Source organism: Macrobrachium rosenbergii, chromosome 48 (assembly GCF_040412425.1).
Source record: "Macrobrachium rosenbergii isolate ZJJX-2024 chromosome 48, ASM4041242v1, whole genome shotgun sequence".
Taxonomy (NCBI): Eukaryota; Metazoa; Arthropoda; class Malacostraca; order Decapoda; family Palaemonidae; genus Macrobrachium; species Macrobrachium rosenbergii.
In genome coordinates this window covers 14,318,612-14,345,188 of record NC_089788.1, presented here as the reverse complement: position 1 = coordinate 14,345,188, position 26,577 = coordinate 14,318,612, and the positions used below count along the sequence as shown (strand labels likewise).

Sequence of the window (26,577 nt, the reverse complement as noted above, 5' to 3'; positions counted from 1 at the left end):
CCCAGAAATACAAATCAAAAGGGCATAGAGGAAGGTTTAGACCACTTGGAAATTCAGTTCACAAAACAAGAGTGAAGTGAATATATATCACATTTAACCCCATAAGGGAAAAGCTGTTGCCAACTGTTAATGATGATGACAGTGATTAATTTTCATCCAATCATCATTAAATCATATCCAGTATGGAAGAGACATTTTTTTGTAACGGATACAAACAATAAAGTTGCATTCCTTATCAAGTTTTAATACTGTAAACTATAACACTAAATTGCTCGCTAATGTATAACAAGCACAAGTAGTTTCTAATGTAACCAGAGCTATTTCTAAAACTATGTACTAAACTATCTCTAATTCTGTCATAATATTACATACTAAATGATGTCTAATAGTGAATTACTGTTTTGTTCATGAAACTTACCTGTCAGATATATATATATAGCTGTATTCTCTGTTAGTCCGACAGAATTTCAAAACTTACGACACACGCAGTGGGAGATCAGGTGGTTAGTACCCATTCCCGCCGCTGGGAGGCGGGTATCAGGAACCATTCCCATTTTCTATTCAGATTTTCTCTGTCGCGGTACTGTCAACACTTGTTTTCAGTACCTCCGTCTTGGATTTCGGATAAAACTTGATTGTCACTTGAGTATTGGTTTGATTTTGGTTTTGACTTGGACTTGTGGCTAGGCATACGCTATTGTGGATTGTTTTGGATTTGGCTTTGTTTTTTCCTGGGAGTAAGATGTCTGAATCTAGTTCTTCTAGTTATCGAGTTTGCCGTGTGCAAGACTGTAAGGTGAGGCTACCGAAAATTTCGGTAGATCCTCACACTGTATGCTCGGGTTGTAGAGGACATGTTTGTTTGTTGAATGACCGATGCAAGGAGTGTGAATCTTTGTCTGATGCTAGTTGGAGGACTTATGATTCTTATGTGAGAAAGCTAGAGCGAGATAGGCTCAGGAGGTCTTCCTCCAGAAGTGGTAGGAGTCAGGGTAGTGTGCTTTCACCTGTTAACCCTCCTGTAGACGTAGCTCTTCCTAACCCTGTGGTGTTGCCCCCTAACCCTGGGGTTGTGTCTGCGGATGGTGATGCCCTGGCGATTATTATGTCTTCCATTCGTACCTTGGAAGCTAATATGCTCGCTCTTCAAAGTGCTGTGAAGTGCAGTGATAGTGTCCGTCCCCCTAGTGTTGTGGAGGGGCGTCAGATCGGCCGTATAACGCCTCTAGGTCTAGACCTCTGTCGGACTCCCAGGACTCAGGGAGTGGGCAAGTCGAAAGCCGCAAGAGGGTTACGGACCCCCACCGATCTGGCGTCCCTTCGGCATGTCCTGATGACGCTTCCCAGGCTGCCAAGGATCGTGCACGGGCACGAATCATTAAAGATTGCTTCTCTTCCCCGATTCCTCCTCCCGCGTCGGGAATGGAAATCTCGGGATTCTCGCCCTTTGAAGAGAAGCTTCAAAGAAGGGGACGCTTCACGTCCCTTTTCGTGGCGCTCTTCGCTCTTCTCCGGAGGATTTTGACGCCATCCCACCGCAGAAGAGGACCAGGGCGTCATCGGACGATGACGCTTTTGAGCGCTCCGCCGCTCCAGAAAGAAGGCTGTTGCTTCCCTGTGAGAAGCAAGAAGGCGTCCCCTCGCCCCTCTTCTTCTCATAGGATCAGTCCTTCTCCTGAAGTAGAATCTCCCTACTCGTAAGCTGCTCCTTGGCATGCAGGAGCAATTGGCTTCTTTAATGGCCCAGAAGGAGACCGATCGTGTGTAATGCGTCGAAAAGGATTCCCGGCTGCCGATCAAGAGGTCTAAACCTTCCCCTTCTCCTTCTCCTCGTTAAGTCGTCGTCTCATGCTTCCGCCGCCGCTAGAAGTCCTGTTGCTCAGCGTTTTACTGGTCTTGGCAGGGATCGCAATTTCCGCTTTCTGATACGCTTCACGCTGCCAGGCTTGGCGCCCCTCCTCTGACGACCCTCTTGTTTCTCGTCATGGCGCTTCTCATGCTGCCAAGCGTGGCGCTTCTCATGCTGCTAAAGCGTGGCGCTTCTCATGCTGCTAAGCGTGGCGCTTCTCATGCTGCTCGGCAGGACGCCTCCTTGCTGCTCGACATGACGCCTCCCTTGCTGCTCGTCGTCATGCGCGCTCCTGGCTGCTCGTCAGGACGCCTCCCTTGCAGTTCGTCAAGACGCCTCCCTTGCTGCTCGGCACGACGCCTTTCTTGCTGCGAGGCATGACGCCTCCCTCGCTGCTCGCACTCACCAGGACTCTCGTCGGATCGGTCGTCAAGAAGCTCGTCGGGATTCTCGTCAGGAAGGGGGGAACTCCGCTCGTCGAGACTCTCATTTTGATTCTTCTGCTCGTGACTTTCGTGACTCCTCTCGGACTTCTTCCAAGCAGAAGTCCCTTTTGCATGTTGGTCTGCAAGGACTTCGTCCTTCCGGTTCTTCTCCTGCCCCTTCCGTTGCTCCTGTGGAAGAAGGAGAGCTTTCTTGCGCTTCGGATCCTGCAGTTGAGGATCAGACATCTTCTTCTTCAGCTTCTGCAGACTACCAAGTCTTAACTAGGCTGCTGAAAGACTTGTTTGGGGACAAGTTTCAACCCTCTGCTCCTCGCCCTCCCCCCTCGCAGCTTACCTCGTCTAAGTCACAAAAGTCTTCTGGTTTTGTGAAGATGGCTACGTCTCTCTCTACGAAGAGGGCCTTTAGCAAGGTTCAAGAGTGGATGGACTCCAGGAAGGCTCAGTGCAAGACTTCTTTCGCCCTACCTCCATCAAGATTGAGTGGAAAAGCAGGAATTTGGTACGAGACAGGAGAGGAGGTTGGTTGGAGAGTTCCTTCCTCTTCCCAAGGGGATTTTGCCAGCCTTGTGGACGCTCCCAGAAGGTCTCTCCTTTCTTCAGCTAAGGTGTCCTGGTCTTTATCTGAGATTGATCACCATCTGAAAGGCCTTTTCAGGTCCTTAGAAGTTTTTAACTTTTTGGACTGGTGCCTGGGAGTCTTGGATTTGCAGGCTCGTAGCCCTGACTCCATTAGCCTGGGAGACTTGTTTAGTGTCCTATCCTGTATGGACAAGGCGGTTAGGGATGGCTCCGAAGAACTGGCTGCCCATTTCTGTGCGGGCCTTTTAAAGAAGAGAGCCATTTACTGCAACTTCACGGCGAAGTCGGTCTCTCCTACTCAGAAGGCAGAATTGTTGTTCGCTCCGCTTTCTAGCCATCTTTTTCCCCAACCCTTAGTCAAGGATATGGCCTCCACATTGCAAGAGAAGGCTACTCAGGACCTCCTGGCCCAGTCTTCTAGACGTCCTGCAGCCCCTTCGACTTCTTCCCTTGGACAGACTTCCAAGATTCAGAAGCCCTTTCGTGGAAGATCTTCCTCTAGATCGTCCTTTCGAGGCAGAGGTCCCTCAAGAGGTAGAGCCCCTTCTAAGACCAGGGGCAAGAAATGACTCCTTAAACCTTCAGACACCGGTAGGAGCCAGGCTCCTTTCTTTTGCAAAAGCCTGGAGAGAGAGGGACGGACAGCTGGTCCCTCAAGTCATCGAAAAGGGATACAAGATCCCATTCCTCGTATTGCCTCCATTGACTACGATTCCCATAGATCTGTCGCCATCCTATCATCAGGAGAAACAACAAATTCTCTTCAACCTGCTCGATCAAATGCTCGAGAAGAGAGCTGTGGAGCAAGTCTCGGATTTACAATCCCGGGCTTTTACAACAGGCTGTTTCTGGTTCCGAAGCAGTCAGGGGTTGGAGACCAGTTCTGGACGTCAGCAAGTTGAACCATTTCGTTCTGAAGGAAAAGTTCGTAATGGAGACGTCCCAGTCGGTCATGGGAGCCCTAAGACCAGGCGACTGAATGGTTTCTCTCGATCTCCAGGACGCCTATTTTCACGTCCCTATACATCCTCTATCGAGGAAATACCTGAGATTTGTCCTGCGGGGACAGGTATTCCAGTTCAGGGCCCTTTGCTTCGGGCTCAGCACAGCTCCTATGGTTTTCACGATCTTGATGAGGAATGTTGCAAGATGGCTTCGCCTTGGAGGAATAAGAATCTCCCTTTATTTGGACGATTGGCTCATTCGAGCCTCGTCAATGACAAGGTGTCTGGAGGATCTTCACACGACTTTGACCTTGACGAAGTCCCTGGGACTTCTGGTGAATTTCAAAAGTCCCATCTGACCCGACTCAGTCCATCGTTTATCTGGGGATTCAGATGGATTCAGTGGCTTTTCGAGCATTTCCGTCTCAAGAAAGACAACTTCAGTGTTTAGAAAAAGTTTCAGCCTTCCTGAGGAAAGAAACATGCTCGGTGAGGGAATGGATGAGTCTGCTGGGGACCATTTCATCACTGGAGAAGTTTGTTTCCTGGGGAGACTGCACCTCAGACCGCTTCAATTCTTCCTTGCAGAGAACTGGCACGACAAGGAGAATCTGGAAGCTTCTCTGAGTATCTCGCCAAAGGTAAAGAATCACCTTCGGTGGTGGCTCGATCCTTCGAAGTTGGCAGAAGGCCTTTCTCTTCAACTTCAGAACCCCGACCTAGTGTTGTTTTCCGACGCGTCCATTTCGGGGTGGGGAGCAACACTGGGGAGGGAAGAAGTGTCGGGCACCTGGAGAGGGGAACAGGTGTCCTGGCACATAAACCTCAAAGAATTGGGGGCGATTCAGTTGGCCCTTCTTTTCTTCGAGGAGCGAGTCTCGAACCGAGTTGTCCAGATCAACTCGGACAACACCACGGCCCTTTCATACCTCAAGAAACAGGGGAACTCACTCTCGGTCCCTGTTGCTTAGCAAAGGACATTCTTCTGTGGGCACAGGCCCGAAATATTACGATCCTCACGAGGTTTGTTGCAGGCGTAGAAACGTCCGTGCGGATCTTCTAAGTCGGCAGCGACAACTGCTCCCGACCGAATGGATCCTACACCAAGAGGTGTGTCAAGGACTGTGGAAGCTTTGGGGACGTCCTTGGTAGATCTCTTAGCAACCTCCAAGACGAAGAGACTTCCTCTTTACTGCTCCCCTGTTCTCGACCCAGGAGCTCTCTCAGTGGACGCTCTTCTTTGGGATTGGTCGGGATGAACGTGTATGCCTTTCCTCCGTACAAAATCATCGGAGAAGTCATCAGAAAGTTTGCGTCGTCGGAAGGGACGAGGATGACGTTGATCGCCCCATTTTGGCCTTCGAGGGAATGGTTCACAGAGGTCATGTCCTTCCTAGTAGACTTTCCGAGATCTCTGCCCATGAGAGTCGATCTACTCAGACAACCCCACTTCGAGAGGTACCACAAAAACCTCCCGCTCTGTGTCTGACTGCATTCAGACTATCGAGAAGCTGGCCAGAGCGAGAGGTTTTTCTAGACCAGTGGCGAAAGCTATTGCCAGGGCGAGAAGACTCTCTTCCAGCAATTTGTACCAATCGAAGTGGACCGTATTTAGGAGATGGTGTAGAAAGAAGGGCATTTCCTCCACCACGACCTCTGTGAGCCAGATAGCAGACTTCCTCTTATTTCTGAGGAGTGATGTGAAACTTGCAGTCTCGACTATAAAGGGGTATAGAAGCATGCTTTCATCTGTTTTTAGGCATAGAGACTTGGATCTGTCTAACAACAGAGACCTTCACGATCTCTTCAGATCCTTTGAAACCTCGAAGGTGCCTCGGCTAAGGACTCCTTCTTGGAATTTGGATGTTGTGCTTCGGTTCCTCATGTCCAGTTCGTTTGAGCCTCTTCGTTCTGCGTCATTGAGGAACATTACTAGGAAGACTATTTTTCTAACCGCTCTAGCAACGGCAAAGAGGGTTAGTGAACTGCAAGCCTTTAGTAAGCATATAGGCTTTAAAGGGCATAACGCGGTTTGTTCCTTAAGCCCTTCCTTTTTAGCGAAAAATGAAAGCCCGTCTAACCCTTGGCCCAAGAGTTTCGAAATCAAGGGTATGGCTGAAATCCTTATTCAAGAGCCAGAGAGAGTCCTTTGCCCTGTTAGGGCTCTCAAAGTCTACTTAGACAAGACGAAGGAAAGTCGAGGTCCCTCAGATAGTTTATGGTGTTCCGTAAAGAGACCGGACTTACCTATGTCAAAGAATGCTCTGGCTTTCTTTCTGAGAGATACGATTAAAGAAGCCCATTCATCCTGTCAAGACTCTGATTTGAAACTTCTGAAAGTCAATGCTCACGAGGTGAGGGCGGTTGCGACTTCAGTGGCTTTTCAGAAAAATATGTCACTCAGCAACATTCTGGGTGCCACATTTTGGCGAACAACTCTGTGTTCGCCTTCACACTACCTGAGAGATGTGAAGACGACATATGAGAACTGCTTCTCGCTAGGACCATACGTTTCAAAGAGGAAGATACTTTCCTGGGGGCAGGGGATGACACTCATCCTATCCTATAGAAAATGGTTGGATAGTGTTTTTATGGTTGTTGGGTCGACTGCCTGTGGCGGACTTCCCAATCGTTAGCTTTAGTAGTTATCCTAACTTAGTTAGGCTTGGTCAGGTGGTTGGTTTTGCTTCGTTTGCCCTCATTGTATGGTCAATATGGTCTTGTCACACTGTGGTCACGTCCCGTTGACAGATCATCTAGAACTCACCAGCTATACAGGTCACACCCTTGCTGGAGACTCTAGTTAAGCAGAAGCGGACTTGGGTGACAGTAATCACGAAGTCAGCTAGGCTAACAGGTAAGGAACCAAAATATCTTTCACCTACTTGTAGTGTGTTTTTTCCAAATCCTATTCTGTCTGTACCCACCTCCAATGGTGGTATTCAGCTATATATATATCTGACAGGTAAGTTTCATGAACAAAATGATATTTTAATGATAAAATAAAGTTTGTTCATACTTACCTGGCAGATATATATATTCATAGTGCCCGCCACACCTCCCTCAGGAGACAGTGGCACTAGAAAATCTGAATAGAAAATGGGAATGGTTCCTGATACCCATAAATACCAGCGGCGGGAATGGGTACTAACCACCTGATCTCCCACTGCGTGTGTCGTAAGTTTTGAAATTCTGTCGGACTAACAGAGAATACAGCTATATATATATCTGCCAGGTAAGTATGAACAAACTTTATTTTATCATTAAAATATCATATTTCTGATTTTATATACTAAACAATTTATAATATTGCTTTTTAGTGTATAACAGTATTTAAAATTCTATAGATTAAAGAATTTTTAGTATAATGTATTATTTTTTAATTGGTAAACTAAAGATTCTTGATATGTACAGTAAGAATTATGAAAATGTATTTTTAAATATCCAACTTCCCTGGTAGTTACATATATATAGCTTTATCCCGCCGATTAAATCGCTTTGCAGCAGAAATTCAAAATTCAAGCGGCAATCGCGATAGATGGTCAGGTGGCCATACCTGAGCGCCCTCTACCAGGTACTTAGAACCATTCCCAATTGTCCTCAGAAATTCCCTGCCGTCGTTCTATCAACACGTTGGAAATTCGCTCTACTTTGGTTTGCTTTACTACAATTGGTGAAGTACCCATTACTTGTTTGGTTTTTGTTGATGGCTTTCGCTGATTTTGGATTTTCCCTGGATTTTTCTTTTCTCATTGTTAGCCTATTTGGTCGGTTTCTGACTGTAACAATTGTTCTTTGTACTTGCTTTTCAAGATGGCTGACCCTGTTGTTAGAATGTGTGTTAGGGGATGCAAGAACCGGCTTCCCAAGGCTGCTCTTGATCCCCACACAGTTTGTAAGAAATGCAGAGATCATGTGTGTGCATTTGATGATAGATGCGAGGAGTGTGAAAGTTTGTCCGAGAAAGAGTGGAGAGAGTATGATCGCTATGTGAGGCGATTGGAAAAGGACAGAATTAGGAGAGCTAGATCTTCCAGTGTCCTTTCAGCTAGGTCTTCTGATAGTCAAGTCCTTTCTAACTTGTCTGATACTAATATTCCTGATCCTAACCCTAAGGTTATAGTACCCGATCCTCCTGCGGAGTCGGGAGTAAGTAATCCGTCTTTAAAGGATATAATGGCTGCTATTTCGGCCATAGGAGTTTCTGTGCAATCCCTTTCTTCGGATAGGGAAGTGATGTGGGGCAGTGCATAGTTTGCAACAAAAGTTCGGTGACAGTGTTAGTGCAGTGGAGGGTGCGTCCGTTCGTGTCTGTCACGCTCCTAGCCCTAGACCTCTTCCATGCTCCCCAACCCTGGGAGAAGGAACGTCGACAGGCTAAGGGAGGTGAGAGACGTTGAACAACGAGCAGACGTCCCCTCGAGCGATCCTGTTGACGCATCCCAGGGCGCCCCCTCGCCGCAGGAAAGGCGAGATGAGGACGTGTTCGTCTTTCCTCGGATGACGCAAGACCTAGACGTGGTTGGCGTCAATCACAAGAATCTAGACCTATCAAGAGACGCAGGTCCCCCTTCCCGCTCAACAACCCTCTTGCAGCAAATGGAGCTCTCCAGAGATTCCTGTCGGAAGAAGACGGCGTTTCTGCGCCTAAACAGAGGCGTAAGACCCATATCTCGTCGGAGGAAGAAGACGTATACATTACTTCAGTTCACGCTTCTCCCCGCCCCAGAATGGGACGTGTCGCAAGCTCGCCACCACCTCTTCATCAAAAGATCCCAGCTAGAGTCTCCGAAGTTGTGGAAGCTCGTGCAGTGCCATCTCCAGTTGTTTCCCAGCAGCAAGTGGCACCTCAAGTAAAGTTCTTGTCGGAAGTCCAGCAGTCCCTTGCGTCTCTTTTTGACTCTTACAAGTCGCAAGGACTAAGAGAAGAAACACACAAGAAGGAATCTAAGGACATCAACAGACCCAAGAAGAGGGTAAGGCAAGAATCAGAACAACAAGACGCTAACAGCCAGCAAGACGCAAACTCGCGGCAAGTTGCAGCGCTCATAGACGCTTCCCACAACAAGCCGCGCACGAGTGACGGGAGGGACAAGGATCGTGAAGCTCCCTCGCAGCAAGTTGGACGCGTGGCGACGCACGCAAGCAGCACGATTCACATGTTTCCCCTCGTTCGACATCGGAAATAGCGGATCCTTTGGAAGAGATCTCGGAGAGGAAACTCAAGAAACTCTTCATGCCGCTGATCTGAAAAGACTTCTTACTCTTTTGGCGGACTTATTTCCTAACGATTTTCAACAGGCCGTACCTCGAGTCCTCCTCGCAATATTTGATGGGTAGACCCCAGAAGTCTTCCTCATTCAAGAAGACAGTGTTGGCCAAATCAGTGAAGAGAGCCTTTTCGACACTGAATGATTGGATTTTGAAGAAGAAGGAACAAGGAAAGACAACTTTTTCCTTTCCCCCAACAAGTTTGGCTTCTAGATCCAGCGTGTGGTACGAGACTGGGGAAGCTCTCGGTTTGGGAGTTCCTGCCTCCTCTCAAGGGGACTTCTCCAGACTCGTTGACTCTTCACGGAGAACAGCCATGACAAAAGCCAAGGTTCTGTGGTCCACTTCAGAGTTGGATCATTTGCTGAAAGGCGTCTTCAGAACTATTGAAGTCTTCAGCGTGATGGACTGGACTCTTGCAGCTCTTGCAGAGGTTTCAGATCAGAAGAATGACACGCAAATGCACCTTATTGCCTGTCTCGATAAAGCTGTGAGGGACGGGTCGGTCGAACTTTCTGCCCTTTTCACAGCAGGTGTTATCAAGAAACGAGCTATGCTGTGTTCATTCGTGTCTTCTGGAGTGACTATAGCTCAGAAATCTGAACTGTTGTATGCTCCCTTATCTAAACAGCTCTTCCCTTCAGAGCTGGTTAAGATTTATCAGCAGCCCTTGCGCAACAATCAACGCAAGATCTGATCACAAGGACTGCTAGGAAAGTTCTTCCGCAAACTTTTTAGCCAGGAAGGACAAGGAAGCTCCTCCTCGCCAGCCCTTTCGTGGGAGAGCCCTTTCGAGAGGAAGTCAGAGAATGGCTGCTGGAGGACAACTTCGTAAGAACCCCAAGCAGCAACCCAAATCCAAGAAATGATCACAACAACCTCCAGACACAAGTGGGAGCCAGGTTATCCCACTTTTGGCAAGAGTGGAGCCAAAGGGACGGACGATAGACAGTCGAAGTTTTGAAGGAAGGATACAAGATTCCTTCCTAAGGAACCCCCTTTCACAAGAACCGTTAGAGTTGACAGCTACTTACTCGGGAGCAAAGCAGCAGCTCTTCAAGAACAGGTGACCCAGATGCTATCAAAAGCAGCAATAGAAGAGGTAAAGGACCTCTCGTCAGAGGGTTTTTACAACAGACTTTTTCTGGTACCCAAGAACTCGGGGGGGTTGGAGACCAGTTCTGGACGTAAGTCCACTGGACAAGTACGTAAGCAAAGTCAAGTTTGTCATGGAGACATCTGCGTCAGTCCTAGCAGGCACCAGACAGGAAGACTGGATGGTTTCGATAGACCTACAGGACGCCTGTTTTTTCACGCACCAATTCACCCAACTACAGAAAATATCTGAGGTTTGTGCATCTCGGGACAACCTATCAGTTCAGAGCACTTTGTTTTGGACTAAGCACGGCTCCTTCACGTTTTCTCTCGAGTGGCATCGAACGTAGCTCACTGGTTACATCTAAAAGGGATACGGATTTCGATGTACCTGGACGATTGGCTAATCAGAGCCAGATCGCAAGTAAAGTGTCTGGAGGATCTACAAGTTACAATGAATTTGACGCAACAGTTAGGTCTGGTAGTAAATCTGGCCAAATCACAGCTAACGCCTTCACAGGACATCATCTACCTGGGGATGAGGATTCAGTCAGTGGTTTTTCAGGCTTTTCCAGCCCCGAAACGCATTCTAGATTGCTTAGAAAAGGTGAAGCTCTTTCTAGGGGAGATGGACCTGTTCGGCGAGGGAGTGGATGAGTCTGCTGGGGACCCTCTCCTCGATCGAACAATTGTCTCCTGGGAAGACTACATCTACGTCCACTTCAGTTCCATCTGTCAAGCTATTGGAAAAGAGGCCAAGATCTGGAGACGTGGATTCCGATTCCTCTGGGAATCAAAAATCATTTGAGTTGGTGGAACGACCCCAAAAAACTTCAATTAGGCCTCGAACTTCAACAAAAGAACCCCGACCTAGTGTTGTATTCAGACGATCGGACATGGGATGGGGTGCAACGCTGGGGAAGGGCGAGATCTCAGGTCTATGGGAAAACCATCAGAAGAAATGGCATATAAATGTCAAGGAACTGGTGGCCATTCATCTTGCACTAGTCCACTTTCAGGAGAAGGTCCAGAACAAGATTGTACAGGTCAACGCAGACAACACCACAGCGTTGGCCTACATCAGGAAACAGGGTGGCACTGACCGTTGGATTCCCTTTACGAGGCAGCAAAAGATCTCCTGCTGTGGGCAGAAACGAACAACTTAACTCTGATCACCCGCTTCATAGAGGGAGAGAAGAACGTCAGAGCGGATCTTCTCAGCAGAGGAAGACAGGTTCTCACGACAGAATGGACCTTACATCACGATGTGTGCAACAGGCTTTGGAATCTGTGGGGAGAACTGTCAATAGACCTCTTTGCGACACAGAGAACGAAGAGGTTACCAGTCTACTGCTCTCCAGTCCCAGACCAGGAAGCAGTGGCAGTGGACGCCTTCCTCATGAATTGGGAGGGACTAGACATGTACACTTTTCCTCCATTCAAGATCCTAGACAGAGTCATGAAGAAGTTCAGAGAGTCGAACGACGCCCGCATGACCCTGATAGCTCCATTTTGGCCCATGAGACCATGGATCACGGAGGTGATGGAGTGGCTAGTAGACACCCCCAGATCGTTACCTTGTCGGAACGATCTAGTCAGACAGCCACATATAGAGAGATACCATCAAAATCTCCTCGCTCTCAACCTAACTGCCTTTCGACTATCGAAAAACTGGCGAGAGCAAAGGGCTTTTCAAGGGAAGCTGCAAGAGCCATCGCGAGAGCGAGGAGAACGTCCACACGCAAGGTGTACCAATCAAAGTGGGACGTATTCAGGGAATGGTGCAGGAAAAATAACATTTCCTCTTCCAGTACCTCTCTAACTCAACTGGCAGATTTTCTTCTGCATTTGAAAACCCAAGGAAACCTAGCAGTATCTACCATCAAGGGATACCGCAGCATGCTTGCTTCCGTCTTCCGTCACAGAAATATTGACGTGTCGGGAGACAAGGACCTCACGGATCTCATAAGGTCTTTTGAGACAGTTAAGAGGAAGGACAACCCGACCCCCTCTTGGAATTTGGACGTAGTCCTAAAATTTTTAACCTCGAATATGTTTGAACCTCTTGACAAGGCTTCATGGAAGGATCTCACTAAGAAGACCCTTTTCCTGGTCGCTTTGGCTACAGCCAAGAGTGTAGGAGAACTACAAGCCTTTAGCAAGAAAGTAGGCTTCAGTGGGAAAAATGCAGTCTGCTCACTTCAACTTGGTTTTCTCGCTAAAAACGAGAACCCTTCTCAACCATGGCCCAGATCTTTTTCCATACCAGGGCTGTCTCATTTAGTAGGACAGGAAAAAGAGAGAGGCCTTTGTCCAGTTAGGGCCCTAAAATTTTATCTACAGAGGACCAGAAACATGAGAGGTTAGACAGATCACCTCTGGTGCTCAGTGAAGAAACCTTCATTACCCTTATCAAAGAATGCACTGGCGTTCTTTATCAAGGACTTAATAAGGGAAGCTCACCAAGAATGTGACGAGAAAAGCTTCCCAATCCTCAAAGTCAAAGCGCACGGCGTAAGAGCTGTGGTGACTTCGATGGCTTATAGACACAACAGGTCTATGAAATCGATTTTGGAAGCGACTTTTTTGGCTTAAGCAAATCTATCTTCGCAGATTGTTACCTGAAAGAAGTACAGACCCAATATGAGGATTGCTGTTCCCTGGGTCCGTCACGTTGCCTCCGGCGCCGTAGTTGGAGAGGGTACTACTGCCTCTACCCTATAACCTTTTTTTTTTTTTTTATTATACCCTTGCCTTTTTCTTGATTTGAACTCACAGGTTGTCTGTGAAGGTTGTTGCAACCTTCCACAGTCTGGGGTTGCAAGTCTAAGTTAGGTTTTATGGAGTGTGTTATTTAGTGATTTTAGTGGGTCAGGTGGTCAGCTCTTTGTCCATGGCTATGCCAGGATAGCAAGGGGGTGGTCTAGTCATGTTAAGGTCGAGGACCGTGTGACAGCCCCATAGAGACTTTCTACAGCCCCCTGGATGGGTCGCTGGGTCTCTCAAGGAATGCAGGCGAATGAGGCAGGATAATTATGAAGCCAGCTTCCTTATCAGGTAAGAACCAGAGTATGTTTACAGCTAATATTTAGTGTTTAGTAATTATACGAATTCCCAACGGTGTTTTGGTTCTCTAACCCACCACCAATGGTGTCAATCAGCTATATATATGTAACTACCAGGGAAGTTAGATATTTAAAAATGGTATTTTCATTATAAAATAAGTTTTTAAATATACTTACCTGGTAGTTACATATATAAAAGGTCCCTCCCTCCTCCCCTCTGAGAACAGGGGCATGGAATTTCTGAGGACAATTGGGAATGGTTCTAAGTACCTGGTAGAGGGCGCTCAGGTATGGCCACCTGACCATCTATCGGCGATTGCCGATGAATTTTGAATTTCTGCCGTCTTGTATTCAATCGGCGGGATAAAGCTATATATATGTAACTACCAGGTAAGTATATTTAAAAACTTATTTTATAATGAAAACACCATTTTGTTCTTACACATTAGGATACAAACCCTCGTCTTTTATATGGAGTATCTCTCAATGCAGCTGGGGCTGGTTGAAGCTTGGGAACAAGGTTTCAAATTTGGCAGTCTTCCTTGTGCAGGGTTGTGGGTACTGCACATGCACATAGTGTGTGGGGCCAATTTCTCTTCGCCTTTCACTGCGTAGAGACACCTTACTGTACTCATGTTCTTATCATGGCTGTTGTTGAAGCTGTACCTTCTAATAATTTCGTACTGTAATTTCTTGGGATTGGACTTTTCTGCTATAGTGTTTGTGTTGGGAATAATGGTGCCTGAGAATTATTATCCTCATAAGGATGATGAGCATAGATGTTTGGGCATGATAAGTGTGTGCATTTCATGTCTACAGTCACCATTGACTCTCATTTTCTGTGTTTATATTCTGAATTGTGGTGAGCTCTTCATAGTGGGAGGGATATGGTTTAAGGAGGAGGAACTGAAAGAGGGTATTTTCAGTTCTGAAGGTATTACACCTCTGGTATCTCCTCTTTGCGTTTCTGTGCCTGATACAGTCTCTGTCCCTTTTGCTGATGGGTTTACCCATACCCCTTCCACAACTGATGGGGTTGAGAGAGCGTTTAGGACCAAGCTTATTCCTCATCTCCTTCTCTTCTATATCTTCTTCATCCTCAGACCTTTGGAAGGTCAGGAAGAAGGCCCAGAAGGTGACCAGCATTTGCAAAGTGAATAAGCAAATTAAGTGATCCTTCATACACTGCATGACACTTGGAGGGTCGGGACTTGCCCTTATTTTCTCTTGTACTAGCATTCGAGGTGAAGACACAAAAGATACAGATCATGTGTAATTCTCTCCCTGCAAGACTTTGTAGGTAGCAATCAAGACTAAATACCCTTGATCTGTATATGGCATCCACTGCTAAGTATGGGCAAACACAAAGAAGAGGTATGGTATCCAAGAACACCAATTCATTCTGGATTTGAGAAGTTATAAGATGGACTTCTGAGTCATTGGAAACTGATGTAGACCATAAACCCCAGGTGAAGTCATTAGAAGTCAAGGCCATTGCCCCATCCTTAGCATCTAGTAGGTGTTACGGGTACTGAAGGCAGGTTTGGGGTGCTGCCAGGCAATCTGTACCTCTCTACCAATGGGATGTTGCCCATATACAGGTGGGTTACTCACCAGAGCTTTCTGTATGTGACTGTAATGAGACAGTAGACAGGACTCTCTACTCCTCTCAGACAGGGCAGTTGGGGCTGGTAGAGTATAATATCTGGAGTATCAAGTGATATCATGCTACCCTCCAGATGGTCTCTTCTACTTGGGACTGGAGATCTCCTGATGTTTCTCTCTAGAGTGAATTTAAAGCCACAGTCTGGTGTGGGGTTCTGCCTCCTCACCCATTACTGTGTTTGGATTGACAAGAGGTTATAGGAGTCTGTTCCTCTGTTCACATAGTTATGTAGCTTGGAAGCTTAACCTTTAAGGTTACACACCAAAAACAGCAATGATTTTGAGACTTTCTCCTCAGTAAGGATGCCTCTATATACAAGATGAAAGTTTGTTTCTTTGCAGGAAAAATTGCAAATTTTCACAGTAACTTACGTTTTCTTACATATACAAACCCCACCTTACCTACGTTTTCTTACATATACAAACCCCACCTTACCCTACCTCTGAAGAGAAACTGATGCGACACATACTGTGTATGTGTGTGGATGGTTACCCATAACCCCACTAAAAGGAGACTGCCAAACTTGAAACCTTGTTTCAAAGCTTAAACTTGTCCTGGCTGGACCAAGAGATATTCTTTATAAAAGACTGGGATTTGCATATCTAGGGAAAATACAAATTATCTTTAAAATTTGCCGTATTTGTAACTATGAAAACTAAATGATTTCTAATTTATTTCTGATTTTGCAGATGATGAGTCGCCTAATAATGTATAATTTTTAATCATGTAGACTGATTTGTATTCACTGTGTCTCACTTTGTAGTACTAAAAATATGTTATGTTACTGGATGTCCCCGAGCTATATCTAATTCTGTAGATTTATGTTACTGAATGTTCCTGAGCTTTTTCTAATTCTGTAGATTTAATGCAATTAACATGCATACTTAAAAATTTCTAATAATCTATTTCTAATTCTGAAGTAGACGAAATGAATTCAAACACTGTAGACAAACCAGTTTCTAATGGTGAAACCCACCTTGAACACCCTCATGTCGAGTCTGATGTGACAGATGTTTGATGACGTCTTGAAGACTCTCAGGATGCATGACCCACCCCTGGTGACCACTGGGTGGGTCCCAGTGGTTGGAGAAACCCAGTAGGTCCTGTTAGCCCGGACATCCAGTCCACAGCTGGCTTTGTATTCTGTTAGGAGAGACTGTGAGGTCATTTTCTAGATCCGGTTCAGATTGGGAGATTTCCAGGTACACACTGTGTGTATTATTTGTATGTATGTATGTATATATATATTATATATATATATGTATATATACATACTGTATATACACACACATACATACATACATACAGGGTATATAATATATATTGATATGCATATCGAATGAGGCTGAGTTTTTTCTTTTATCCATCTGGGAATTGCTGGAGATATGTGTCATTGACAGTCTGTACCCGCAAAACTAGTGTACATTCAGTGTATGAAAGGCACTTGATACAATTGAAGTTAATTTTTAAATATTTCAAAAGATAAAACACTTTTAAATAAAAATAGTTCCTTTTTGAAATGCTTTCATTAAATTGAAGACATCCTTTTAATGCTCTCTTTTGAATGTGATCTCGTGAATACCGCATACTTTCAGGCCCTCACTTTTGTTCAGATTCACAAAATTAGGCTCCACGCAGTTTTCTATTTTCAAGTCCCTTAGGTCTCATAGCCCTCAGCTGTCCAACTCTTCAATTTTTTCTTAGTCCAGTCTTTGCTTTCCACTGATGAGCTACAAAGCATTCTGTTCCAGGCCGTTGAAAATCTTTAAATTTGATTAGATTGAGTTGGCCTTATGTCAGCATGGACTCTTGCACCTGAGCGTCGCTGTCGCATATATATGTATTCGATTTTGGTGGCCCTCCAATCTTCTCATCAGGCAGGTTCCTTACTATGTTTGTCAGATATTTAGCTTTCCTTTACATAAAAGTTTTTTGAATAACCGTGTTTTTATTTCTTCACGAAATTGTTTCAGTATTCAGTCTTTTCAGGTTTTGGGCCAAATTATTATTATTATTATTATTATTATTATTATTATTATTATTATTATTATTATTATTTGGCTATAGTTGAGGTGCCTTTTGCTGTGAAAGTCTGTTTTTCAATATCTTTGTTGCGTCTGGATCCCATTGTTCTATATTCAGTCGCATGTTCAAAACAGCCCCAAAGAAAACACATTTTTGGGAAAGTTGTCGTAACTAGACGATTGTGATTGTGAAAGTGATCAGTCGTCACCGCTGCCATGATTTGATTGTTAAACAACCTGCAATGACTGGTGATTTGAATGTCTACGCCACCATGACTGTTGAGTGACTTTTGTTGTCGCCTGTAAACCTCGATGGTGTTTTGATGTGGTTGATATTGCGTCACTTGAATGATGCCTTCATGTTGTTACGTCATGTTGCTCTGGTTATTGTTTTCAGTTTTCCTACCCTTGTTTGCCTTATTTAAATTTCCGCAGATGCACTAGCATTATTATTATTATTATTATTATTATTATTATTATTATTATTATTATTATTATTATTATTATTCAAGGTGCAAATCTCATTCGGAAAGCGAGTTCATATGCAAAGGCTCCTTAAGAAGAAAGTATCTTCGCTGAGAGAGAGAGAGAGAATTATGACATGAATAGAAAAGAAAAATAAAACCCAAAATAAGATTATTCTTCCTTTTATACGGGTTCCGTAATTCACTGTAGTGTTATTACATATTATTCGGTGTATGCTTCCGTGCTTCTCTGCATTAAGCCTTTTTTTTAAATTGCCTTTCAGAGATTTGTATAATACAGACCTTTGTATAATATAGAACTGTAAGAGATTTAAATGATCTGTTTAAGCTTATAAGTGCGACTGGTTTCTTGCATCATATTGCCGAATTTTGATACTCTCTTCTTGCCTGCGTTAATTACTTCCTTCAAGGTTATCCCCCACCGTTTTCATGAATGAAATAAACAGAAATTATCTCGTCATTCATCCGTTGATTGGAAGATGGCGCTGGTTAACCATGGCACACTTGTACGTAGTAAAAAGTTTCGTGAATGGAGAAGACTGCGCTCCCAACCATAGCCTTTCCCCCTCGTTGCCTTTGGAAATTGATGGGCTTTATGATACGCGGTCCATCGCTCCGGATTCGTTGTTATGGAATAGAGTTACCGCAGTTGCCTGTATGTTGAAATACCTTTCTACTTTGCCTCGGATCACTAGTTGATTTGAAATGCATTTCTTTTTTTTTTTTTTTTACTTTTGCATGTGATTTGAATTTGGCTTGGCTTTATTGTAATTTTGTTTATCCTATCATTTTTATAATTATTTAGTATGGTGGGAGTTTCTTAAGGAAGCGTGTTTGATGAAATTACGGATGTTATCGTATATAATATAATGAAGATGACATTTTAGAAATCCTAAAGTAATTCGCGTTTTCGAATTCCTAAAATAATTCCGATAACCAAACTCATAATTTAATCATTTTAGAAATGCTAAAGTAATACGCGTTTTCGAATTCCTACAATAATTCTGATAACCAAACTCATAATTTAATCATTTTAGTAATCCTAAAGTAATACGCCTTTTAGAATTCCTAAAATAATTCAGATCACCAAACTTTCATAATTTATTCGCGGATGTTTACTAAAGGCTAAGGAAATATCATCCCAGATACTGGTAAGAATCCTGATGCATTATAATGGCCATAAATAAACTTGCCTGATGGAAATGTGTAGAGGCAGGTGGGCTTGAACGGAACTCACGGTTTGCTGAAAGACTTCGTTTTTCGTTTGTGTGTGGAAGAGGCTGCAGTGGCACAGATGAAGCTGGGAAATTTCCGTCTGTATTGTTTTTCGAATGTTAAAGTTTCCCGTAAGGGGGGGGCGGGGGGTTAGTGCCGTCAGTGCACCTCATGCTTTGCACTGTAGGCATTACTTAAGGGTCTTTGCAGGTCCCTTCGGCTCCTAGCTGCAACCCCTTTCGTTCCTCTTATTGTACCTCCTTTCATATTCTCTTTCTTCCATCTTACTTCCCTATCCTAGTTCTTCATTGTAGGGATGGGTAGAGGTCTCGGCTAGCGCGCTGTTGGCCCAGCGTTCGACTCTCCGACCGGCCAGTGAGGAATTCATTTCTGGTGATAGAAATTCATTTCTCGTCATAATGTGGTTTGGATTCCACAATAAGCTGTAGGTTCCGTTGCTAGGTAACCAGTTGGTTCTTAGCCACGTAAAGTAAATCTAATCCTTCGGGCCAGCCCTAGGAGAGCTGTTAATCAGCTTAGTGGTCTGGTTAAACTAAGATATACTTAACTTTTCCACCCTCTCCTAACAATTGATTCATAGTGCAACTGCGAGGTTTTCCTCCTATTACACTTTTAAAGCCTTTTTACTGTCAGTTGTATGTTTCAGCGCTGAATGACCTCATAGGTCCCAGTGCTTGGCCTTTGGCCTAAATTCTATATTCAGTTCAGTTCAAATGTTTAAGTAGTATTAAGTTGAAAGCAGTTCATTCTGTAGCTTTTGCTGGAAATGACTATGATCATTTTTTTGGTGCAAGGGACGTTGTATTAGTATAGGTGGAGTCCTAGCACTGTTGTTAATGGTGTGTTGCTAATTGGGTAGTCCCATTTTCGAAGGAGGCGAAATTCAAAAGTAATGATAACACTTCTCACGCAATGTTGGGCAATGAAGTATTTGATACAACAGGAAACGGGTTGCAGCTCTGAGCTTTTTATTTTCATTATTTTCAAGTATTCCGTGATACAGATGCTTTCATTAATACAAACAGCATTCAGGTAATAGTCATACTGAAACACGCGATGTAAAATACGCAAGGAAATAGGAATATTTTTTATTTATTTTTCTGTACACATATGCATATATGTCGGTGCAAGCTTAACGAGCGATAAGGGACTGGAAGGATGTAAATTATAATACATAATATAAATAAATAAATATATATATATACGAGTATATATATGTGTGTGTGTGTGTGTAATATATATATATATATATATATATATATATATATATATATATATATATATATATATATATATATATATTGTGTATATATAATGTGTGTATTTATATATTTACACTATGTGTATGTGTACAAAATATACGCACAGATGCATTCATAACACGTCCATACGTCTTGTGTCATGTATGTATTCCCAAACTGGGCGTTATCGCCTTCCATTAGAATTAACGCACGGCTTGCATTCGGCAGGCATGCAGTAGTTGACACTTTTCCAGCCCTTTCATTGACACAGATTTTAACGATGCACGACAGAGCCGCAGACGATTCCTGATGATTGAGCCTCGATTATTTTCTCCTGTACTCATCCCCTGTCGGTTCTCTTGACTCTCTTTAACCTCGTATGACTCTCATTAACTTTCTTTTTGACTTGGGTCTCTCTACTAACGCTTTTTCACTCATTGATTTCAGTCTCTCGTACCTCTTATTTTGAGAGTGATTTGAAGCTAATGGCGAGATTTTCTTTTTATTTTAAAATCGTATTGAACTTGTTGATTTCACAGATTAACACCTTTATTGTTTTTCATGATTTTAAAGTCATTGTTAACTTTCATTTCATTGAAGACTCGTATTAACTATTTTTAATTGTAAGTGCCTCGTGACATTCATTGAACTGTCATAGCGATTATTAGTAGTGTCAAGGATTTCGTGTATTTAGAGAGAGAAGTTAAAGCCTGACTAATTTTATGTGTCAGACTAAGTGACCCGTTTTAAATGTAATGACTGGTCGTTTTGATATAGGTCAGTTGCGTGTGTAGTCTTCTTTCTAAACTTTTATTTATGCTAAGAGTCTCTCTTAGGGTGGCGATCAGTTTAATAATATTAGCATTTGTTGTTGACACAAACACATAGCCTACTATGTATATATATATAATATATATATATATATATATATATATATATATATATTATATACACATATATATATATATATACTGTATATATAGGTATGCATGTATGCTTATATGTGGATTGGTATATATAACCAACAAATAAATGAAAGTTGTTTTAGCAGTCATTAAAGCTTTTTGGCGAAGAGAAAGTCCCCTGGTCGTTAAAAGTCATCTGGTCGTGCCCGACATGAGATTAGATCCTTCCTTATGGCTTTGTCTTAGAAATGACATCCTAAGGTTTTGTTTACAAAAAATTAAGAAAAGGAAAATGACTTCCGGATGCATTTCAGATTGCAGATTTTTTTTTTTTTTTTTTTTTTTTGAAGCAGCAACGATAATTTTTTGGTTATGTGGATTAACACCTGGTTGGCGTGTGTGTGTGTGTGTATTTTTTTTAAGGGGGAGAGGTTTTACATCTGATGTTGTCTCGTAGAAAAGCACAGGTTTCCTGAATGAAATGCTTAGTTTTTACGGAGAAGAAATTTTCTCTGATGGAATTATGCAGAACAGGCATATGTTTTTTCAGAATTCCTTGCTCTTTTTTTTTTTTTTTTTTTTTTTTTTTTTTGTTTTTGAAAGACTGTTTCCTATGTCATGTGTGTATGTACGATAGCCATTGCTTATTGGGAATCCTTCCCCATATATATATATATATATATATATATATATATATATATATATATATATATATATATATATAATATATATATATATGTGTGTGTGTGTGTGTGTGTGTGTGTGTGTGTGTGTGTGTGTGTGTGTGTGTGTGTGTGTGTGTGTGTGTATAACGTTCTGCATCGTTAGCCCTACCGCAAAAATTCCTCGATAAGAAAGAATGAAAGTAGAAATGAGCTCATAAGTTGGATGTAGAATTCAAGCGATTCTTTTATGTATATGTGAGCTTAAATGTTTAAATACGGACATGAATTGATTGTTGTTATGATTGATTGATTGATTTACTTGACGGGTTTTACAGATGTGAATCTAAAAAAAATAGAATTTAAGTACAGTAATTTAGCGTAATCCAAAGTTACTGCAGAAATTTCTTCAGTTAGTTTTAAGAGTTGGAGCATCGATTTCATAAAGTATGGTACATATTCCCCTAGATATATGTGGTACAGCAACTCCTATTGTAACTATTTTACCTTTATTTTTAGAATTAACTGTGCTTTGATGGGTCAAACATCGAGGTATATTATTTGACAGTTTTGTGTTCATGCTTGTAAATATATACTGTACACTTACCATACTATTGCAGTATACTGTGTTGCATGCTTATATATTAATATATGACCTTATGTACAATGTACGTATGATATATTTTAGATTGTAAGCATATTCATGCCCATATATACGCAGACATACTGGACATGTAACTGCGTGCAGGTGACTATTACATGATTCGAAAAGTGTCCGTTAAATAGCTCCGGACGTTTTACTGCTACGTTTTCTATGGTAGCTTGTGGTAGATCGTGGCATTATAGAAAACTTGGATATGGCTTGATCTTGGTGTACTGTATACTGTATACAGTAGTCTGTTTGTAATGAGCAAGTATATTTTACACATCGCAGTGCTGGTGATACAATACGTTTTAGGAGAGTAATGCATAAATGCTTTTTTTAATATTTTGTCTTAATTATAGATTTTGAGCAATAGGAACGCAATTTATGAAAATGTAGAGGTAACCCCCATCGAGATTTGTGTATCATGCTCAGATATATAAATTATAATATAATATATATATATATATATATATATATATATATATATATATATATATATATATATATATATATATATATATATATATATATATATATATATATATATATATATATATATATATATATTTCCATACCTAGTTTCTGTTGAGTAAATAAATTTGATGGATCGTTTGTTCCCGTAAAGTATGGACTAAAATAGAATGGGAAATCATAACCGTAACCAGCACAAGCACCTCAAGGGTTCTATATCGCTTGCAGAACAATTGTAAGATTAACTCGGAAACTACAGTATTTCTTAGGAAGTTACTTCTTTCACCGAAAAACTCGTTTTTTATCCTAAATAGCATCAACCCATTATTGTGTAACTAATCCATAAAACAAAAACATGACCTATAAAGATGGAAATGGTGCTTAATAATTTATTGAGAAACAATTAAATTATTAATATATAAGTGTGATAATGCCCCTTGTTGGCGTAATGGTAATTGTTCAGTATCTTTTATTTCTTTTTTAATGACATGGAATTAGGAGAAGGACCGCTAAATTGGGATGCCATGGTGTGATCGTCAGTCCGTGTGTCTCCTAGCCAGATTCAGCTTGTACATTGCTTTTCTTATATTCTCCGTAACGTTCCTTTTGCCGTCTTCCTACTTAGCTGTCCAACATTTTCAACTTTTTATTTTACGTATCGCATCTTATTTAAGAACGAAGCCTTCGGTTGTCACGTTTAACTGCTTAATATGAATAATAATAATAATGGACTTTTCAGTAATTTCCCTTCTCCCTTATGAGCTCTATGGACGCCTATTCCGGTTAAGCAGCGGTCTGACGAGTATGTGTTTAAGCTAAGCTCCGCAAGCCTCGTGCGCTCTCATGCTGTGGCTTTTGTGCCAAAATTTTGTAAAACGGGCATTGCTTCCTTTAGAAATTCAGTGGCTGGGTTGCTTGCATCGATGTCATTAGCCTTAAACTCAAATAAACTAATGCTCGGATGATAACTGTCTAGTTAGATTTGTCTTGTTTTAAAGTTTCTGAAAAAATTTTATGGCGACAGATTCGGCACATTGCTATTATTAAGGGTTTGGTGAGATATGGATGTAGTTTGCGGACGGCTTTTAACTACTGAAATATAAATCAGCTTTGTTTGTTTGTTTTTTTACCTCCATTTTGTCCCATTTATCATTTTAAATCTGCATAAAAAAAGATAACCCATCTTGTTTGAGACTGCAATTAGGTCTTGAATGGAACAATTATATTGAATTTTTTATGTTTCCTTGTTCACTCTCACTTTCTTGTTGCCTACGGCCTTCCGACTGAAGTCTTCTCCCTGTATTCCGTGCAATGTATCCTATTAACTTAATTATACATTATATATAATTAAGGGCCATTATCCCTTTCGCGTATTGTGTATTCCTCACGACAACCATGTTACATTGACAATGAATAAATTGATTTTAGATGCTTTTTAGTTTATTATGACTCTCTCTCTCTCTCTCTCTCTCTCTCTCTCTCTCTCTCTCTCTCTCTCTCTCTCTCTCTCTCTCTCTTAATAGCGGTGGTAGCGTTGTTTAGCACGGAAATGTGTGGAACGAGAAAAACATGAAACTTAGGGGGGACTGTTCACTTACGGCTGTTGGTGGCCAGGAACGTCATTTTTCAACCAAAGGTCAGTCACATGGTCCTTTTCTGAGGGTTACCAGAGTGGTGAAAGGATTCATATGCTGTCCGTTTTTCTTGTATTAATTCTGCAGTAAATGTGATGTGGATTTTGACTGATTTGTGTCGTTTTGCTTTTTTTTCTTTTACTCGCTTGTGTGTGTGTGCGTGTGTTATGATGTTAGTTTTTTAAGTTACTGAATTCTAATTTTATGCAGTTGGGTATTGTCTGCTAATATTGATATTTACACAAGCAGGCATAAAAGGATATGTCACCCATTTTTATCGTTTTACGTATGTCGCATTTGTTATTAATACTTTTCTAGAAATGATAACTTCCGGAACTTCAAGTATATCTCCTAGAAAACGCGAAAAGGCAGTAGATTTCCTGTTGGGGATTGGGTTTTAGGGGAAATGTCATTAGACTATTGATGCTACTTAACTTCACTAAAGTACTGATGCCACCTAACTTTAAGCAACCTAACGCAAGCACCCTTGGTACCACCACGGGATGGTTGGTGAAACCTATCATGTTTAGTCTAACAAAATGCAGGCATCTTACCCTGCAGTTATATATATTCTGTATATGTATATGTATATATATATATATATATATATATATATATATATATATATATATATATATATATATATATATATATATATATATATATATATTTTTTCTCTCTCTCTCTCTCTCTCTCTCTCTCTCTCTCTCTCTCTCTCTCTCTCTCTCTCTCTCTCTCTGCATCTTCTCCCACTTCTATGTAGGGCCGATGTTTCTGACAGCTTTCCTCCACCTGGCTCGGTCAAGCACATCGCCCTCCGACAATTGCTTGTCTCTCAGATCTGTAACTACACACACGCATACATATATGTATATTACCGGTATATACATAAATATGTATGTGCATATATGAATTATACAGTATATATACACATATATATATATTATATATACGAGTATAGAGAGAGAGAGAGCGTGCTGCGGCTGAGTCTCCCTGGTGTGCATTCAACTGAAATACCTTTTAGTATAATATGATTAATTATCATCAGTTTGGCAATTTCCATATTAGGAAGTAAGTTTGCAGCAGGACGAGAGAAACAAGAACTACTTCAAGTATTAATTTGACTAACATGCCTAGGTTTTCCCTTGTATTTCTTTCCCTGATGGCTAATATTACCTGCAGGTTTTTCTGTCTGGAATTTTACAATTTCATATTTTCAATTTTTCAGTGTTTGGCTTCAAGTTGAGTTAACCTTGAAATTTTAGTTTTTGTTTGATTTTGTTCTTGTCATTCTTTTTTTTTTTATATTTTATGTGCCATTGTTGTTTTGACTATATATTTGCCTTTGTAAAATTTTGTGGTTTTGTCGTTGTTATTCTATTTGCCCTTGAAATTATGCTTTTTATTTCATAAGTATTGTAATTTTGGTTTTAAACTCCATTTGTCCTCCACTTTTCTGTGGAGGGGTAGAGAATGGAGGATTGCAACTCATTCATCCCTTCAGTTTCTTTGGACGTCATTTCTTTAGCACTGCAACCCTTATGCTATAAATAATACGAATGATGGAATGACCAGACATGATATGTAGAAAAATATCTGGAAAATTATGCGGTGCTTGCCACGAAGGGCGCAGAGAGAGATTTATTAACCGCCCCTGCTCCTGAGGAATCGAGTAGAGACAGGCAGACGGGGCTGGGGATGTAGGAAGAGAGAGAGAGAGAATATGCAACCCAATAGGTATTTTCCCTATCAATTAAGGCCTTAATGACAGATTGCAGGTGTGCACAAAAAGTCAGTCTGCGCCGCGTCGTACCTCTCTTACTATACCACTTTTACCATGGAGAGACGGGACACTGTTCAGCAATTAAATGTCCTTATTGATCCCAATCTCAAATAAGAGAAAGAATTATAAACAAAAGCGAAGTAAATAAGAAGGAAAAGAGTTAGCTAACTCCCTCCAAGAAATTCCATAGAAACGTCTCTTGAAAAGAGGAGGATTAAAAAGGATGGAAGTTCTCTTGACAGTCAAGATAACCTTTGACCTGTAAAACGGTGCCTTCCTTCGAGTGAACATGGTATTGAAAGTACGTTAGGCTTTAATAGGTAGGTTTTGTTTTATTAGATATATCTTCTTATTACAGGATAGATATCACAACTCTGAAGTTTATTTAAAAAAAAGACTTGTCAGTATTTTTATTTGATAGATGTATGTTTTGTTGTGAATAAATTAATTTACTTTAATGAAAAGAAGTTTGATGTGTTCATCGTCATACTTTACGAATGTCACTCTGTACTGTGTGTCTTTGTTGTGTATTGCGTTTATAATAGTAATAGTTTTTAGTTTGAATCCGAGCAAAT

The 26,577-nt window shown here is 41.8% G+C and overlaps 2 protein-coding genes across 7 annotated transcripts in view; one reads left to right on the top strand and one right to left on the bottom strand.

Moving 5' to 3' along the window:
- Positions 1–26,577, top strand: part of BORCS5 (BLOC-1 related complex subunit 5) — a 352,792-nt gene that overhangs the window by 145,696 nt on the left and 180,519 nt on the right. The gene's annotated exons all lie outside the window — the stretch shown is intronic.
- The window catches only part of LOC136831281 (uncharacterized), a 95,330-nt gene that overhangs the window by 4,760 nt on the left and 63,993 nt on the right, over positions 1–26,577 (bottom strand). For 2 of the 3 annotated variants that reach the window (XM_067091392.1, XM_067091393.1), the window contains exon 4: positions 15,892–16,058. The exons of the other annotated variant lie outside the window; for it this stretch is intronic. In XM_067091392.1, the coding sequence (XP_066947493.1) occupies positions 15,892–16,058 (167 nt within the window). The remainder of the gene's footprint in view (positions 1–15,891; positions 16,059–26,577) is intronic. 3 annotated transcript variants of the gene reach the window in all.